The sequence below is a fragment of the Balearica regulorum genome, chromosome 7 (assembly GCF_011004875.1).
Source record: "Balearica regulorum gibbericeps isolate bBalReg1 chromosome 7, bBalReg1.pri, whole genome shotgun sequence".
NCBI lineage: Eukaryota > Metazoa > Chordata > Aves > Gruiformes > Gruidae > Balearica > Balearica regulorum.
The window spans coordinates 5,058,552-5,077,506 of NC_046190.1; the positions used below are offsets into that span (position 1 = coordinate 5,058,552).

The 18,955-nt window shown below is 38.0% G+C and overlaps 1 protein-coding gene across 2 annotated transcripts; it reads right to left on the bottom strand.

Annotated features, from left to right (window-relative positions):
* Position 1: 1 nt before the first annotated feature.
* On the bottom strand, positions 2-18,952 carry ACADSB (acyl-CoA dehydrogenase short/branched chain). Of its 2 annotated transcripts, none has more exons than XM_075757687.1 (11): positions 18,862-18,952; positions 14,436-14,595; positions 13,412-13,512; positions 12,422-12,628; positions 11,794-11,964; positions 9,559-9,684; positions 9,064-9,156; positions 6,379-6,468; positions 4,762-4,899; positions 3,975-4,074; positions 2-3,290 (listed from the first exon to the last, which is right to left on the bottom strand). In XM_075757687.1, exons 1-11 carry the CDS (start codon positions 18,898-18,900, stop codon positions 3,220-3,222), a joined length of 1,296 nt encoding a protein of 431 aa, XP_075613802.1. In that variant the 5' UTR covers positions 18,901-18,952; the 3' UTR covers positions 2-3,219. The 2 variants fall into 2 exon arrangements, with proteins under 2 accessions (XP_075613802.1, XP_075613803.1); XM_075757688.1 differs by having other exon boundaries at positions 18,839-18,932.
* Between the last annotated feature and the right edge of the window lie 3 nt (positions 18,953-18,955).

Genomic DNA, 18,955 nt, shown 5'->3' on the forward strand with positions numbered 1-18,955 from the left:
AAACATTATATAAAATGTTGTATTTGAGTATTTCCCATGTAGCAATTAAACCTTTCTGTGGAAACCTGCCTCAGACCTTTATCACAAACCACAATAATACTAAAGAAATCTGACGGAAGATATATTCATTCTCTCCCAGTACAAAAACTGCAAGATCTGGGACACAATTTAAAATGACAGATTATTAGAGAACCATTACCTGATGTACAGGATTAGCACTCTATCAAGTCAAATATAAAATTCAGGCACTTTTAATACATTCTCAATACAGGTCTTTTCTTCTAACTGTGGAAGCCCAGATGCAACGTTTGATACTGAAAATGCTGTTCCAGGGCAATAGACTAGACTGACTAAGGGCATATAAAGGGAAAACTCACTGATATAAATACATATGGTGTATAAAGCAGCTTTGAGCCCTGCCATTAGCACAGGAAGCCTCATAGCGGTGACCAGGCCAGCTCTGCAGCCCTACACCGACTGGTGCAGCCAGCACCACCAAGAGTCCTGTGCTCACAGTGCCAAACGTAGAACTGCCATTTATGACAGTCCATAAATGCCTGTCCCAAACTGAAGAGAGGGTGGGGAGCACAGGCAGCTCTTAACAGCTCCTGGACAATGGCACAACACATCTACTAAACCAACGTCTGCGTTAGTGCAGCAATGGAATCAGGCTGAAGGGGATGAAACAAGTTAACTCTTCCCGGAGTCAGTGACCAGAATAGCTAATGTTCTCCACAGTGGTACGTGCCCTTTAAAAACGATGAAGGAAACTCAGTGGTTATAATTAATTTGTGCGCATATTCCTCCACAGAATTTTCTAGACAAAAATCAAATACAATACATACATTTCTTGCAAAAGTTCTTGTGTAAAGCATACAGCATATAGAACTGAGACACGCGAAATATTTACAGCTGTAACATTAGTTAAAGGCTTGACCTTGCTTGTCTGAGAACTGTTGAGCAGCTGATGAGACTGTTCAGGTTGTTTCCTGGACTACAGCATCTGAGTTCAGACTGCAGGAAATCACATTGTTTTGATTTTTTCCTTATTATTTTCTCAAATAGATTCCTGACACAGTTCTACACAAAGAGACAGTCCTTTTACATAATCCTGGATATCCAGCCTTTAATAGTCCTTCAAAGAGCTCTGCACTTTCCTCCATAAAGGGTTTGCTTTTAGCACTGTATTAAGTCAGTTAAATATTGCCTCTCACTTCCTAGCCCCATGCAAAACTGCAGAAGCCAAGCTAAGAGAGTATCTCAAACTAGGAGACCTATTAAACACTGTGAATCAAAAAATGATCTCTGCTGACACTCATGTTACCAAAGCAGGCTAAACTGCAGCAGCTGAAGACTGCCTCACATTAGCACAACTCATCACATTAATCAACACTAACTCAAGCATTTTGTAGTATGGTTATGATAATTTTAGACTTGCAGATAGATTGCGTTGAGCAGAGTAACTGTAGTTAACTGTTGAAGTGTCTATAGTCTTAATTCTAGTCTAATAATCTCCCCAGCTGTTTCAATTCAGCTGAAAGAAAGCCTGCAAACCTGAAATGCATTAATAATGATAATTATAATAATGGTAATAATAATAATGCAGGAAGAAAACTTCAGAAATCATCTAGTCTACCCTCCTACTCCTGTATTTTGAAAATCTCAAAGCTGTTGATCAAACTGATATGGGAGGGGCTTTTTTATTGGCTTAATGATAATTACCACATTAATTCTTCATCTCTCAACAGGCAAAGCACGTATGTAGGGGGAGTAATTCACCACAGTAGTTACTTCCCTTTGAAGCTGACAGAAAGTCAGAAAACTTTTTCTCCTTGCTCGTTTCTTTGTATAAGGCACTGCAGTCCGCTTGTTTTACAAAATCATACTTGTTAAGTGTCATTTACCCTAGTTTTGCTAGAAAATCCTTTGGGAGTCTCAGTCTGTAACATTCTAAGCTCCCCTCGAAGTGAATCATCACTGACTAGCAAGCTTTAAAAATTAGATTCTTCTAAGTCAGCCAAAACCAGAAAACCAATCCTTCCCTCCCAAAACCATTTGAAACAAATTGCCAACTACAACAATTATAATGATTTTTCATATATGAAGCTTTCTATCTCTTGATTCTTAATAAATTAATTCTTCAGCACTGCGGAGGTTTCTGCCATAAATAAAATGTCTAATTTTAAAGTAAACAGAGAGGGACAAAAATGCAAATACCTTTCAACCCCCCTCTCTCTCTCTCTCTCAAAAGGAGAAAAAACTGCTTAGAGAACGACTAACTTCCATGAGGGACTTTTCTAGTCCCTCCCTAACTTCCAGGAAGGCTCTGAGGATTAAAGTTTGCAAAATGCACTGAGCACGCAAAGGCCACTGTGAGGTAATATCACAGCATTCCTATTACCTAGGAATCACAGCATTCCTATTACCTGTATCTCTGTCTTTTTGCAGAACTACTAGAGCTTTCTTAACCCCATTTCACAAAGATTTCAACTCAACCTTTTCTGAAAAGAGAACTATAAATAGCCTCTTAGATTAAAACCCTTAACAGCTGAGAAGGCTGGAAGGGGAGGTAGATATTATCCACCTTTCAGTACTACAAATTGGGGCTGGAAGGGCTTAATTACCAAGATATACTTAAGAATATACTAAGGGCTGCTATAAAAATTACTCCAATTACAGCAGCTCCACAGACATGGCTCCACCTGGGAGAGAGGAAACCATCATTTCTGTCTCTTTCCACATACCTTTCCTGTACCCCATGCTAATAAAGACCATAATGAACAAACAGCAGTTTCACGCCGTGCAACAGTTCTGCTGCACGTGTAGAGTCCTTTCTTCCAGGTGGCTTAACGGAACCTTTCACATCAGGCAAACAGAGCATATGGCTGCTTTTGTTTTCACTTTGAAATCTCAAAGCGGAGATACATTGTTTGCATAACCTAAAGCAAGAAAATCATTTCAGGCAATGTATGAGCTTAGAAGTGTTTCGGGCAGAAAGAGATACTTTTTACCCATGATTTGGATTTGAACGTGGAATTCATGATTTCACATGAATTACATACTCACTGTCCCAAAATGGGGAATTAATGGTCTTCCTTATCATTTTGTCTGTGATGATGTATTCTTATTTATGATTTTTATAATTACAAATAAATGTGTCATTCACAATGAATGTTCAGTGAAATAATTTCCGTTAACAGTCAAGAAGTCCTTGTGGTTTCAGTACTCCTGTGCTAAGTTTTTTGCAATGGTGCTCAACTGGATATTTGAAGTTCCTTCGTATATTGTACCTGAAATCAGAAGAAAATAAATTAGAAGACTATAAAACCACAGCGAGTATATAAATAGAGAACAAGATATTGTTCTAACAGTCCAGTTAGAATGTTTACAATTATGAAGGGAAGCTTTACTAAGCAAGTTCTAGAAACAGAATTATTATTTACATAAATGTTCATATTTTATTATCTGCAAAAATTAAAATACTCTTCTGCTGGTACAACATAATGACAAGATGTTTTCCTGAAAAGCAATTCCTAAATAACCAACACAATTTAAGTATTTACAAATGCTATCAGCAATAAAAGTCAAAGGGTAATACTGTTAGAAATGTCAAACTGTTTGGTCCAAGGATTATACTGGTAAACAAGGAAGTCTTGAAAATAAAACTCCACACAGATTCAGATCTTAAAGCCAAAGAAAGTATTTTCAATTTTTTTGAACTGGAATTTTCTTAATAGAATGGGACACAATGTGTGTGTCTGCATTTTATTGCTATCTGATTAAACATTTTAACTAGCCTTACATACATAGGTATCTATACCTAAAGTTTTACCTTCTTATATCTGAGCCTTTGAATCAGGGCTGATTACTGTCTCATGGAAATGCTATCTTAAAAAAAAAAAGCCAATGATTCATGCCCAAACTTTAATGCTACTAATGCTACGAGAAATACTTGTTAAGAAACTATCACTCACCTATCTTGCAGTCACGATAGTACTTTTCTATTGGATAATTTTTTGTGAATCCAACACCACCCATCCATTCAATACATTTACTAGTTGTCAGTGTTGCAACCTACAGAAATAGTTTCTGAGTTACAATTTCAGGATTCAACTTCATGCAGGTGGTAGTAAATTTTATTCTTTGTAGCTATTTAAAGTAAAATCAAAACAGCAATTAAAGCAGTTACTAGAACAAGTGGGAGGAGGAAGGACTGGTATTTTTGTATTCATCTTATTTATGCAAGTTATTTTAGAATAAAAATGACACTTTTCTAAATCAGAGGACGTCAAGAATTCACTAACTGTTATTGTGATAGTTCACATGCTGCACTATGAAACAGACTAGCAGCGGTACACAAGACAGCAATTACAAAGAGGCAGAAGCAATCCAGTTTGGAATCATATTAAGACTCGCAGTTGTGACCAGCAGAGTTGAAATGGTCACAAATGAAGTCTCACCATGCCATTTCTCCAGCCATAAAAAGAGAATTCTGAGAAAATGAAACCTCTCTAGATGAGTGAAGATATCAATTCACTTTCTCTTTTAATGTTTTTGCTTGTTTTTCAAAACTTTATTTAGGGGTGTGAGTTCATTCTCCAGTGGCCTACTTTACATTCCACATAGAGATCGAGGATGAGAAACAAGGTAAAAGTACATCCACAGATCTCACAGCAAAACATGAAAAGTTACACATTCAGTAACAGAAGACATGTTTAAACAGCAGTGAAATAAATCCACTAGATAAAGAAACTATGTTACCTCAGCAGCATAGTATTTGGCCATGCTTGCCTCCTTTATGAATGGCCTTCCTGTTTCCGCAAGACGAGCTGCATTGTAGGTCAGCAACCTCGCTGCCTCCAACTGCGTGGCCACCTGAGCTATCTGATGTTGCATCCCCTGTAATAAACACGCCACAAGTCCGACAGAACCGGTACTTAGTACTCAACTGGAATTTCTAGCAAGAACCATTCTTTTCACCAAGGAACATACCTATACACTAAAATAAAAATAGAAAACCTAGATGGACAATGAAGTGACATCAATGTTGGAAAACTTCTGGGTCACCAAAGTCTTTTTGGGAACTGCACTCCCATTTTCTCCTTCCTTCTTGTTGGATTCAGTAGTACTGGGGAACTTCTTGCCTGACTGGCTAGATAGGAGGGCCCAGTGTGAACCTATGTGCACCCATGAATATCAAGGAAAATTTCAGCCAAATCTTAACATTCTCCTCAGCACCACAGAGACACAGGTAGGTCAAAGCTGCAAGCTTAACCGAGAAAAACTTGAAAAAAGTACCTCTTAAATATAGCAGAGAAATAGCAAGGTGACAACCACTTCTTCCCATGTCCCATAACTATGGGACAAAGAGTTAGGAACAGCACGAAAGTCTAGAGATTGTGACTGATGAATGGATTCAAAGGCAAGGAAAAAGGTGACGGAGCTCATCACTAAATGGTAGGTATTACAGAAGAATAGGTTTATTTAAGGAGACCCAAACATTATGAGGATTGAAAAATGAACATTTATTTGTCTAACTTGCTCCTAAAACACAATGAAACCTTTCATCTTATTAGAACATTAACACTGCTCCCTAAAATTTGCAAAAATATATATGCAGGTCAAAATAACAAAATGATTTAGCAATTATAAATTCCATTTCCCATTCAAAAGACGCAGTTCCAATAATTTCCTAGATATCTGTGGGTGCTTCCTAGAATTTGTATAAATTATGAGTAGTACTAATGTTCCTTCCCTTCATCTGAGATGTAGGTTTCTTTTAACAAGAAAATTACTATAGTAATTACAATTATATATCTTCCTTATTAAACTATACATCATTTTTGCAACAAAGAGTCTTTTTCTTTTTAAGATACAGATATTATCATGAAAACTAAATGTCTTTGTATAACACAGGAAATCTAATAATTCAATCAGTTTTCCTCATCTTTTTATAATTTCTAGTGTCTCCAGAAAAAGGCCTTCCCCTACACCTCATGAAAGGGTATAAAAACTGGAACACATTCAACATACTGTGATATTAAAATCAGAAGAGAAAGGAGTTCCATGTGTATTATTTTCAAAGGCAGTGAATATAATATCAAGGAAAAGGAGTTACGTTAATGATGTTTTGAAGTTTTAAATGATTTATATGGTACTTGCAAAGGCACATAGCACTGAATTTATGTATTTTACACGGCAGATGAATGCTCATCTGAAATTCTTTTGAAAAAATCTTCTCAAATATTGAGAAGTAGAGACATGACACAAGACAGAGCACAAATCATGCAAATCAGATTACTCATTTTACTGACTTCATCTACTGTGCTAATTACTACTCTCTAGGAGGAAACTTCCCATGTGTTCATTAACAAGTACCTGGAAATCAAATACGCTTTTCCCAAACTGGATTCTCTCCTTCGTATAGGGAATCGTATGGTCAAAACACCCCTGTGCCAGTCCTAACATCTGTAACAAATAAGACATACTGAGGTGAGTTAAGACAAAAAAACCCCCCAAACTTCGAGGAATCAGCCTGTTCCTCACTATTCCATTTGTGAAAGAAACTTTATTAAGAAAGGCAAAATATTTGTGAAAACATGATCACTAATTTTTGAGTAAAAGTTATGGGTCAAATGGTTGCACAAATATTAAGTATTTCTGGCAAAATTCTTAATTACACAGGAAAATTACTGTAAACTAAAGATCCATAGATCTACATTACATTATGAAAGGAAAAATAATTTGAATGATTATTCAAAGCTATTTTCATAATAAAAATAATTTCTAATTTTATAGAAGACAGTAGACTGTCAGAATTGGCAATTTATATCCTAAGTTAGAAAATTGGTATAGTGGAAGGAAAGATAACATTTGTTCCAGAATTTTCTAGAAAAAACCCAACTCAACAGAACAATTTTAGAAGACCCATTGTCTTTTCACACACTCTTCACTCAGCAGCAAAGACAGCAAAACACATTATCTTGTTATCTTGGAGGACAACATCTGGAAAAACTACACCCAAACATTTATAAAGAAGTAACTTGCATCTACCTTGGCGCCTGATTTGTTAGCCTAAAGAAATATTCTGAAATCTGGAAACTAAACTAGTTTTACATTTTTTTTAACTACCAAATTTTGAGAAGTGTATTCCATTCCAAACTAGATAGTAAAGAATGGACCCTGCCTTTCATCTATCTTGGAATATATAGCTATTAGTAAGTAAGATCAGTTGGTTTCATTATAGAACTACCATCCACCTGAACACATTGTTTCTACCTAGCTTCTTTCCTAGGAAAAACAAAGCTAGGAAATTAGATTAGGGGAAGCATCAAACAAGTTAAAAAAAAAAAAAAATCCCCAAAAAATCCAAAAAGGAAATGAATGGCATGAAGAACTATCAAAAAGCAAAGTAACAGTATATGGTAAAATTGGAACCTCATAAAACTTTTCTAAGTCAAGACAGGATACTACAACGCGGCAGTCAGCTGTCACATCAATCAGCATAGTCAAACTCTTTTTAATGATGTACAATAGTGTATGGGTCTTTTTGGCTAGATCCACATATTAAGCTGAAAGCCAAGGGCCCCAAGAAGATAAAAACATGACTCTGGGTTCAGACATCTACTCCTTAATTATTTAAGGTTCTAGAAAAAAAATCCCCACAATACATAGGAAAACAAGTATGTGGGAAAAGAACATAAGAAAATAATACAGTCTGCTGCTAATAAGCTGTGTTATCAGATTTGTTGCCGCCTTATATAAACTCATATAGATCAACTTCAGCACCTGTAACAATCTGCGCAGCTACCTTGCACTGAAACTATCTGAAACTGTTTTCACAGCCACAATTACATTTTATAAGATGTTCATTATCTTTTAAAACTATTACTACTGCAAAACTAAATTCAATACTACAGGGCTTTAGAACTGCTGTTCTTGTCCATTCAAGTACACTTCTCTTCATTTGAAGGTGCCAAGAAAGTAGTAACTAAGATATAACAACTACCTGACCTTAACTTTTAATTAGGTTATAAGTGTAACTTGGAGTAATTAAGAGTAAAATCCAGATCATGTATTTTACTGCCAGAGCCTCTATATTATTTATATCTCTGGGAACAAGGGGGCCCACAGCCCTAGTTTTTAAATGCCATATCAGACCAAGTTTAATCACAGATAATTTTTAGAAATTATGGAAAAGCCAACCCATTTAGTAGCATAGTATACTGCCATGTGGAAAGTCTAAATTTCATGAGGACTATTCCTTCCGGTCTGTGTACAAACTAGGGTAAAAGGGAGATTGGTAGTACATACATATTACACCTAATACAGCACAACTACATCCACATCAAAGTAGAAACAAAGAGAAGATTACTTTCAAAAGTAAATTAAAAATATAAAAACTTGTAATAAGTAATTTTATTATAGGGCTGAACCTGATTTCCACTGAAATCAGCAGCAGTCTGAAATCCAAACAACAAAACACAACGTTTTGAAATAACTCCGAGGTCAACAATATTATCCTCTAAGATGCCATAAGGTGCAATTTTCAAACACAACAATGAACTAGGATACTTTTACTATTAAAAAAAAAAAATCATAGTTATTTTAAAAATAAGTTGACTTTTAAAAATAAGTTGTTGGGAAAAATTCAGTTATCATAAGGTCACATTTGGCAATCCCATACAATCACACCTGGAAGCACTAATATTATACGTTTCAGTGTGTGATATTTTCCAAAGCTAGTTTTCTTTGTAAAATAAATTTGCATAATGGAAGATAAAAATGTTGATATATTTCAGGAGCAGTAAGTTAACCACCAAAGACAAACTAATTGCCATGTAATGTTTTTTAAATCTATTGCTTATGTCACTGAAGGACATAAGTTCTTTCAGTATTTTACTGTAACTTAGATACAGGAATAGTGACATCTAGTGGCAATTTAGCTTTTAATAAAGTATTTTCTAAATAGTTTATTCTTACTAGCTTTAAATATTTTGTAAATGTCAATCCAAATTCACAGTTATACACTGGTTGTATTCAGTATTAAACAAAATTACTCACCTGTGCAGCGATACCTATTCTGCCGGTATTTAGCATTCCGATTGCATACTTATAGCCTTGTCCAACCTGTCCTAGGATATTGGTCTCAGGAACCTGAAGAATAAAATCACTCAATTATTCCTCTTCTATTCTGCTTTCCAACTGCTAGTATGGTTCACAGGTGAATCAGTGCACATGTTTTATTTACTGTTCTTCCTAAGTGAAGGCATAAAACATAAACTAGACATTTGATTACTAGAATATCTGACTAGAACATTTCCTGATACATGTGATTATAAACTGATCACTGAGAAAAACTGTATCAAAATTTAAGAAACCCAACCCCCCTCAAGACCTCTGTGAAAGAATAGGGAGGAAAACGTTAAAATATGTCAAACAATCAGTAAGTCTAAGGAAAAAAACATACTGGAAATTTAATTAACATTCTTTCCTTCTATGTGGTCAAGCTTGAATTAGACACAAATTGTGCTTCAATAGCTAGACAACTTACAATACCTTAACATTTTCAAATGTTACTGGGCAGGTGGAAGATGCTCTGATTCCAAGCTTGTCCTCTTTCTTCCCTACATGCAGTCCCTCTGTGTTGCGATCTACTATGAAGCACGTGATTCCCCTGTATCCCTAGGATGAATTAAAAATTAATCAAGACCTGTTTTTTACACTAATATCACCAAAGAGTGGTCTAAATATCTCATTCCAGTACTGAAATTTTATACCTGCTTAATACTATATTACTAAATAAAACACTGGCACCATCACCTGTTCCTTCTATGCTTGCTAATTATGGTTTAACAAAGGCCAGAGATACCTTCCTATTAAAATATTCCATGTGGAATAATCAGAACAATCTTAAGTTCTCTTGATAAGACAGAGGACTGGTATTCTGTAAATGAAACAAGACAGGACTGTAGTGTCTGTCCGTACTGGAAATCACTGGGAAAGCAAGTTATTGCTGTGCTGTGAAGTTACTGCTTGCTGTTGGAACACAGGTCACAGTCAAACAATGGACTGCAAGACGACATTGGGTGTCTTTTAGACTAAAGTGGTCAGACGAATAATGGCTCTAAACCCATCTGTCAGATGATTCTATAGGATGCAAGATTTTACTTAAGCCCAATTACTTCAGCTACTCTTCTCATGGAAGGCTGCTTGCTCATGGAACCTCCTTTTAAGGTTGTCCAAAGTAAGAGCAGCGACTGATGAGACTGGTGTCACTGGGAACTGTGCTTGAATATTTAAAGTGCAGCATAATTGTAAGTATTATAACAGACCTAATCTAACACTCAGAATTGGTGCACATATTCTCCTTGTGATTCCAGTTTGCAGAATATTGACATCACTGTCTCTTCACTTTAGAGAGGTAGTGGGAATATAATTAATAAAGTAGTCTGGAATAATTTTGATGGTTGTTATCAAAAAGCTCAAAGACTTGATTTAGACCAGATAATGATCTGGGCAGGACACTAAATAATGCATGTGACAACACAGAGATTGTATAGCCAATCTAAATTCCGGCATCTCTTACATACAGGCTTACAACCTTCACATCTTTGATGCCTTAAACTAGATTATTGAAGTACAGAACCGTGAATCCTGACAGCTGTCCCTTTCTCTTTTTCCCCTCTGTGTAATTCTTATTCCCACTTCTCTTTCCTTTCCACTGCTCATTCCTGCTCCCTCAGCATTCCCCCAGCCAGAACCACAACAGTGTCTCTTATGCAACATGCTACAAGGTCCATGAGACAGAAATGCGAGGTGTTCCTGGCCGTGTTTCCATCTCTTCCTGTCCCTAACGTCCACAGCACCTCCTCTCACTGAGAGGGTGACACTGAGAGGCAGGAGAATTTCTGTGGTTCTTCTGGAAGAGTTGCCTCTTGTTAAAGAGGAGGCTGCTCTTTCAATCTCACCTCAATGACAGCCCATCTCACCGAACGGGAGCTGCTGGTGCAGTGTGTACACTGCAGTATGCAATTCTACACTGGTCTGTTCTCTCATTTATACTGACGTCAACTGTTACTTAATCTTTGAGCAGCACTGACTTTTAATCTCCTTCTTAAATATTTAAAAGCAAATTTCTAACTTTAAGAAGACAATGTATTATATATTTTTTAAATGTTACACTAATACAGAAACAACTCCAGATTATAAGGCAATGCACAGTAGTTAACAAATAAATAAAAGTTTTAAACAATTTAGTTTTGTGTTTGATTATCACTCTACCGTATTGGTATAGTACATTTTAAAGCCTGCAGTTGACTTTTCTGAATCTACTACCTATATCCAAATTGGTAACAAAACTTGAAACATACATGTTCAGCTATGTATTTTTTCACCTAAACATACTCTGCTGCTGTATTTTTGTCATTTTCCAATGCATGTAGCGTAAGCTCTACTTTGCCTTTTAACAACAGCAACTTGTCAGTTAAGTCAGAAGGGTTGGAAAGACTTTGACTGTCTGCTCTTCCATTACTCAGAACAATACCAATGCATGCTGTGCTCTGCATCCAAGCAATTACGATTCTGACATTTTTATTTTCCCTGGTGGGAGGAATTTATTAAATTGCAATGGAAGTTCTCAATTTTTATTGGGAAATATTTTTGAACGTTTGCTGTCAGCTAGGGAAAGGTTCAAAGAATATTAACCTTTAACATCAAATTATTAATTAAAAAATCCATCATTTCATACATAATGAGCCATTGCTGAAATGCAACTACTCTTTAGCAACTTACTAAGGACGGATCTGTATTTGCCATCACAAAAAAAACTCCTGCGTGTTCTGCTAAGCTAATCCACATCTTTGAGCCATTGATAATATAGTAGTCTCCTTTTTTTTCAGCCCGAGTCTTCAAAGAGAAAGCATCACTGCCAGATCCAGCCTCCGAAAGACAGAAACTGCCTATCTGTCAATTGAAGGGAAAAATGAATTTTACTTTTTACTGAACATATAGGCACAACATGCAACAAATTCTGCAATGAAAACAGTTATAAACAAACACAAGTCTCTTAAATTCAAACGTTTTAAACTATTGCATCAAAGTAACTAAGTTTCAGATATGGAGATTAAGAACAGAAGCTCTATGTAATTACATGTCTCAAAGTCAACTGCTTTAAAGTTCTTTTCCACAGTAAATTAAATTTTAATGAAACTACTAAGCGCCTTTCCACTTTTACCTCTCCACTATGGATGACAGGATCTATCTGTATCACCACAGATCTCAGCTCTAACCTGTGTTTCAAAGTTCACACATATTTTCCAATGCTGCAGTAACATTTAGTTACTGAAAAAAAAAACCCCACTAACCTTACTTAACTATTAAAAAATATATTAGAATTTAGTAAAGTGAGATTTTGACTTACTGTATCTTTAGCGACTCTGGGCAAATAAGTTCGCTTTTGTTCTTCTGTTCCATATGTGGTAAACAACTTATTTGTTAGTGTATTTTGGAGTTCACATAGAAGAGCTACAGCCGGATCAACTTTGGCCAATTCTTCTACCACCAATATGATTGAAAAAAATGAAGCTCCAGTTCCTCCGTATTCTTCCCCAAGCTCAATACTCATCAGCTGAAATGTAGAAGATGCAAATATATCAATCTGTTAGTTCTTGTCAAGAACTTGTTAGTCCAAGCTGATACTTAAGAGATTAAAATAAAAACCACAGAATGTAAACTATTTCCAGATCCTTCCCCAAAGATCTGTGTTCCTTCCATACCCTTAACAAACTAACAATTCTTCAGAGAAGTCGGTAGTCAATTCAGGCAAGACATAACTAACGTGCAGTACACTGGCAAATCATCACCCTAATTTGATTACATTTTCCAGAACAATTGCAATCTCAACAGAAGTCTAATATTTAGAGTTGTTGTATAAAATAACATTCTAAATACAGACGAGCTTTAAGTTTGACAGCCGGGAAGGCTAAAATTGAATCCAGGAATGATTAACAGGTTATCTGCAACACAAGTCCTTGTGGTTGCCCAGTAAGGAACATAGAGGACTCCTGATACCCTTTACCAGCAACCCTTATCAGAGTCATCATGGTTCTAATGCAGTTATGCTTATCCAATTAAAAAACCAAAAGGGGAAGGGGAGATAAGGAATTCAAAGATAAGATGAAGAATGCTGTATGGGAAGAATATTACAGGAAAAGATGGAGAGTAATAATGCAGTTAAAAAAAAAAAAAGAGAAAGTTGCCCTGCTGATAATAAATCCCCAAATTGTAATGTTTCAGTTCATTTGAATTATATCCTTCAATCTTTTCATCTAAAAATCCAAAAAGTGCACAGCTAGACATTCATGAAATGACATCACTTTCTGATCAAAAGATTAAGTAAAAGTGTGCAGACCCCTTGTTCAAACAATCCCTGTATTACAGAGTCTTCCATCTTTGAATTCTCATCCATTTTTTGTACCAAAGGTGCAACTCGTTCCTGAGCAAATTTTGTCACTGTAACGAAAAGAAGAAAGAGTGTAAGAGTTCTAACACCCTACTTCATCAATATAACAGTAATATGGTACTTCCAACAGGTTATGCATGTATTCCCTGACTCTCCCAGACAAGTTAATAAAATGACAAAAAGCTGCCCAAGTGAAACAAGGTAATGTGCCACAAGGCTCAACTATTACTTCTTTCTGAACTCAGCTACAACTCTCTAAACCAAAACAAATACTTCCTATAAATTCAGAAACTTTGAAAGCATCTCAGCAACACTTAAGTAACATTAGGTGACCAAAAAAAAATTAAGAACATATTTCAAATACACTCTTTGTTTTACTAGCTGTATCTTATTTCTTTGTAAGTTAAACCTGCAGTTTGGGAAGATGGTCTCAGGCTTTAACACATGCTATTTTGAGTGCACAAAGTCCTAGAAATAAGACTGGTTTTGTTTAACTGGAGCCTTTTATAAGCTGTCTCCCACATGTGCAGGTCCTCACTCTTTCACCTTTGCTCTGAGGATTCCCTATGAAACACGGTCTTCTTTGTGCAGGCCTGGCTGCACAGCAGACACATTACATCTGTCACCATTCTGGGAATACCTGAAATCTCTGCAAACCAGCTCGAGCAGTTAACTGTAGCTGAACTAAACATTTTAGAAAGGGCACAAGTCAGTGCCAGGCAACTTCACTTCTACAACAGAAACAGTTTTAAACAGTTAATATTTATTTATACAGAGTAAACTGCACTGTGGTATGTGGAACTGTGCTATGGTAACATGGAAAAAGAACATTGCATTCTTCTCTTGTGAACTAAAGCAGTTTTAACATTAAGAATAAACAAGAACTACAATTAAATAACGAAAAGAAATTTTTAAGCTAAAATTTCCCTTCTGATCAGACACTTCTGAATTTTAACACACAGATAATAGGTACCCATATTTTTCAGCATCGTCTCCTCTTCGGTGAATGTTTGAAGTGGAGCACAGACAACCCCATTGCTGGCTAGATTTGGCATAAGTTCTGATTTGGAGGATCTAAAGATACACGGAGAAGCCCTCCAAGGAGCCAAGTATGCCGGCAAACTTCTTTTCAGCTGCTGACAATAAATACAGAACATGCAAGCAGTTAATAGATCTTGTATTTGCATACAGATAGCAATACACAATTTTACCCAGTGTTTTTATTCAGTAAATGAATAGGAAATATAACTTACATTCAATGTCTAGTTTGAAAGTTTTTGAGAAGGTATACACACACACACAGGGTGTCCTAAAAGAAAATATCCTTTAAGTACCCTTTTACCCCCAAACAATTTTCTTTCTGGAACTTTGCTAACACGATGTTACTCTACAAAGTATTCAGAAACATTAGTCAATTTTAGTGTCTACAGCAAATAAACCCTGCTGATAGTATTTATTTTTATAGATGATTTTGCAATTCTGCTGCAATATTCATAGTAGTAAGTGTATATTTTGATAGAATTGGTATCTTCACTAAAAAATATAAGAGTAAATGTGAAATATACATACAAATGTTTTTTACAGAAAACCTGTCAACTTTAATGACAGACTTAGGTTTCTCCTTGGTTTTCTAGGCATCAGCTACTCTTGTTTCTAAAGCAATCTAATAGCACTTCACCTGGATTATTGGTATTTTGCTGTGAAAGGGTATAACTTTTAACATCACTGTGGATTTTTGTATTCAAACTGAGTTCTTATCTACCACTTAATGGTTTTCAGAATGAGCACACATTTCATAGACAAAGCCCTGGCATTTGAATGCCTCTGAATAGTTAGTTTCTATATAGTTAGTTTAAATCCTATGGTTAGTATGTTGAAAGTACCATGTAACTAATAATTACTGTGTCTTATTTGGTTGATTTATTAAAAAAGTACAGGAAGGAACTAAAACTGAGTAACTTATGCATAACCTCTCCCCATCCATCCACGATATACAACAATCTCAAATGATATCACAAAGCACTGGTGGACTTTCTGTGGAAATGTCTACAGATCAGATCTTTGCTACAGCTATCTGTCACTATTGCTGTGTCAGTGTGTGGAGATATTCATGCCTTACCAAGACAACTGCTGACAGAAACCCCCTGCAGAGACTCAGCTGTGCCATAAAAATAACGTATAGGAGCATATGCCTGCCAACATACATTTTTGCCAGCACGCACTCTTAACCCCACAGTGAGCAGACCGACTGTGCTGTAACCAGACTGCTATTTAGATCACAGGACAACTTTGCAATGCACACTGTGATAGCAGCATTCCTCAAGAAATGGCAGAAACTTTGGGGTCAGGAAGAAAAAATTCCTTTGATCCTTCTAATAAGTCACTCTCTCCCATGTTGGCTTTCAACATCTGTCATCTCCCTGGCTGAAGAACTGATGTAAAGCAGATCTACGGACTCCGTCTGTCTTAGAGACAAGATGCATAAATCTATTACGGTAAGAAAACTCTGACTTTAGCACAACCAGTCATACATGACAAAAAAACCCCAAACAAACAGTAAGAAGTGGTAATATAGAAAACAAATATTGCTGTGAACGTTCAATGTTCATTCACATTCAACACCTCTGGTCACATAAAATAAATACTAGTGGGGCTGATTCATGAATACAAAGTCTGGACGATCAGCAATAACTGAACACTTTCAAATGAAGACTGTTAGTGGAGTCACCATAAGTCTTCACAGAAAAACAAAGACAGATTTGCTTTAATAGAAACAAAATCCAAGGCAACCATGTTCTGGAAGTTGTCAGTCAGGAATAGATTATTCACAGAACATCCAGCTATGGTAGGGTCACTCAACACCCAGCCATGTAGCACTATTAAACATCCACCTGTGCAAGTCCATATTCTTAGCAAGGTCTGAGAAGGAAAAACTAAATATATATATACACGTACATACATATATATATATTTAACACAGTACGCTTCCTGAGTAGTTACAGAATTACAAATCACACGTGTTTCCTACTTCTTCCACTACTGTGTTTCCAAGTACAAAGAAAAGAGCATTTTTCTTTCCTGGTGCCATAACCAAAGGTGAATCACTGAGAGTATTTCACCAATACTAACCAAGAACTGCCAGGAAAAACGCACGGTGCTTTTTCAAGAATACAAAACTTTTTGAAAAGCTGCAAGTAGATATGCTCAGTAGGCAGTAAGTCAGTACTGTTGAAACAACAACTGGTGGTACTCTGGGATTACCTCTACTTTGGTTTGATGGCACCTCACACTTGGATGTAGAATTATCGACCACACAGGTGACCACATCACTAAACGCATGCAGAGGACTCTGCCCTGCCCAAAGCAGGAAGTACAGACTTTGTAGACTAAAAAATACACAAATTTTTCATGAAAATAGGGAGCTGGACAAAATTGATTAAAAACAGCTCAGCAAGGCCAAGCACAAGTGCACAGGGCATTATTGGTGGAGGTGACCTGCCAAACACCTCGCTAGCAAGCAGAAGCTTTGAAAGGCAGTAAACAGCTCAGTGTTTGTTACAGGTTACAGCCATCGCAGGAGGCCTGCTCTTGGCCACAGCGCCAAAGGTTTTGAGAAAGTTATCACTGACAGTAACCACCACTTAGGTCCTTTCCCCTCCTTCCCCCTCAGCAGAAACCACCCCAGGCTTTCACTCAGAGACTCCCCTCCTACAACCAACTCACTTGAGCACGGCAGAGAAGGGTGTCCTACCGCGGCAGGAGAAACAAAGGCAACCCTTAGCGTATGTGTGCAGACATAGTTTGATAAATGCTTGTTTGACACCTGATTGAGATAGCACTACAGGACAAAAGGAATATTCATAAGAAGGTTACCTTGAAAAGTCTTAAAACTAGCAAGACGGCCCCAAGGAGAAGACCAACATTGGCAACACCCACACACTGAGCAGCAACCCACAGGTATGCCAGAGGAACAGCATGGTATAGAAATTATTTTTATTTCAACATTTAGATTAAAAAAAAAAAATCAAGTTACTACATTATTGTTTACATTTTTATACTTAGAAGTCATGCAGTCATATAGTATTACTAACTTTCAGATAGTTGTTTAAAGTGCATGTATGTTACCCAAATGCTTTGATACTGCTTCACTGCTTTTTTTTTCCCCCTCCTTTTTTCTGTAGGTAAGGTAATGATGTACGCTGCTACAAGATTCAGACTGCCTGCCCTACTAAACCACACATATTTGAAAATTAGTTTCTGGGTTGCTGATAAACAGAAAAATCAATGTTATCTCAATTCTTACCTTCACCCCAGCTCTTTAAAGATTGGTTCTTTTGGTTTCCTTCTGTTTGTTTTACAATGTAAAATGAGATTTTAATGCTGGTGGACCTGGCAGCAGCATTAAGATATAGATTTAAAAAAGGCCAAAGCAATACATTTTCCTAAGCTCACTTTGCTTAGGACTTCCACTCCTGTATCTGTCCCAGCTGGCTTCCAGACAGCTCCTATTTCTCAGCAGAGAAGCTCCATCACAAGAAGCTTGCTTGCCCTCATTTATGGGGTTGGTTTTCCTTTATTTCAGCTGTCACAACACACCCACAACTTGCCACGAGAAGGTCCCAGGGCAGCACGTCTTCTCACTCTGCACAGCAAAAGCGTGTGTGTGTGTGTGTGTGTCACAAACCCAGGTTTTCTGCTTGTTTCCTTCGTCTTTCGGTTACCCCTAGAGTGCCACAAGTCTTCTGTCTGTTTAGATAACTAAAGGAGACATCAAAGCACCTCTGCTGCTAGAGCTGTGCTGTCCTCTCACAGGCACATCACCCACGGGCTGTTCCAACTACCAGACTTGCAAGAACTTTCCTCAGCGGGACCTCACGCCACCCGTCCATACAAAAAGCCACAAGGCAGAAGGAGAAAAGGGCTTTCCAAACCCACCCTCACCCTCCTCACCCAGAGCTGCAGCTGAACCGGCCGAGCAGACCCCGCACCCCGCCACCTCCGAGCCCCACCGGGCGGCTCCCCGGGGACCGCTGTGGCGGCGGGCAGTCACTCTCATCCCCCGCAGGCCGCAGCCCGTGGCTAACGCGGGGGAACGCGGCACCCCCTTCCCACGGGCGGGACCGACGGGCCGCGTAACGGACACGCGAGGGCCTCCTCGGCAGCGCCGCGCACACACGGCCCCCACCGCAGCGCTCGGCGGCCTTAACCGACGGTCTGAGGGGACAGGCGGAATCCCCCCCCGCGCCCGGAACCCCCAGCCCACCGCTCCCTCAGGTGCCCAGCGGCCTCGGCGTCGCCCTGACAACGGGCGCGGCTGCACCCGCAGGCTCGGAAGCACCGGGGGACGCTGGCGCCCCGGTGGGAGAGGGTGCCCACCCCGCTCAGGCGCCCCACTTCACCTTCGCGCAGCTCCTCAACCAACCGCCCGCCGCCGCCATGTTGGCGCCCGCCCGGGCCCCCGTCCCGCCCCCGCGACGCAAGGGCCACCGCCCC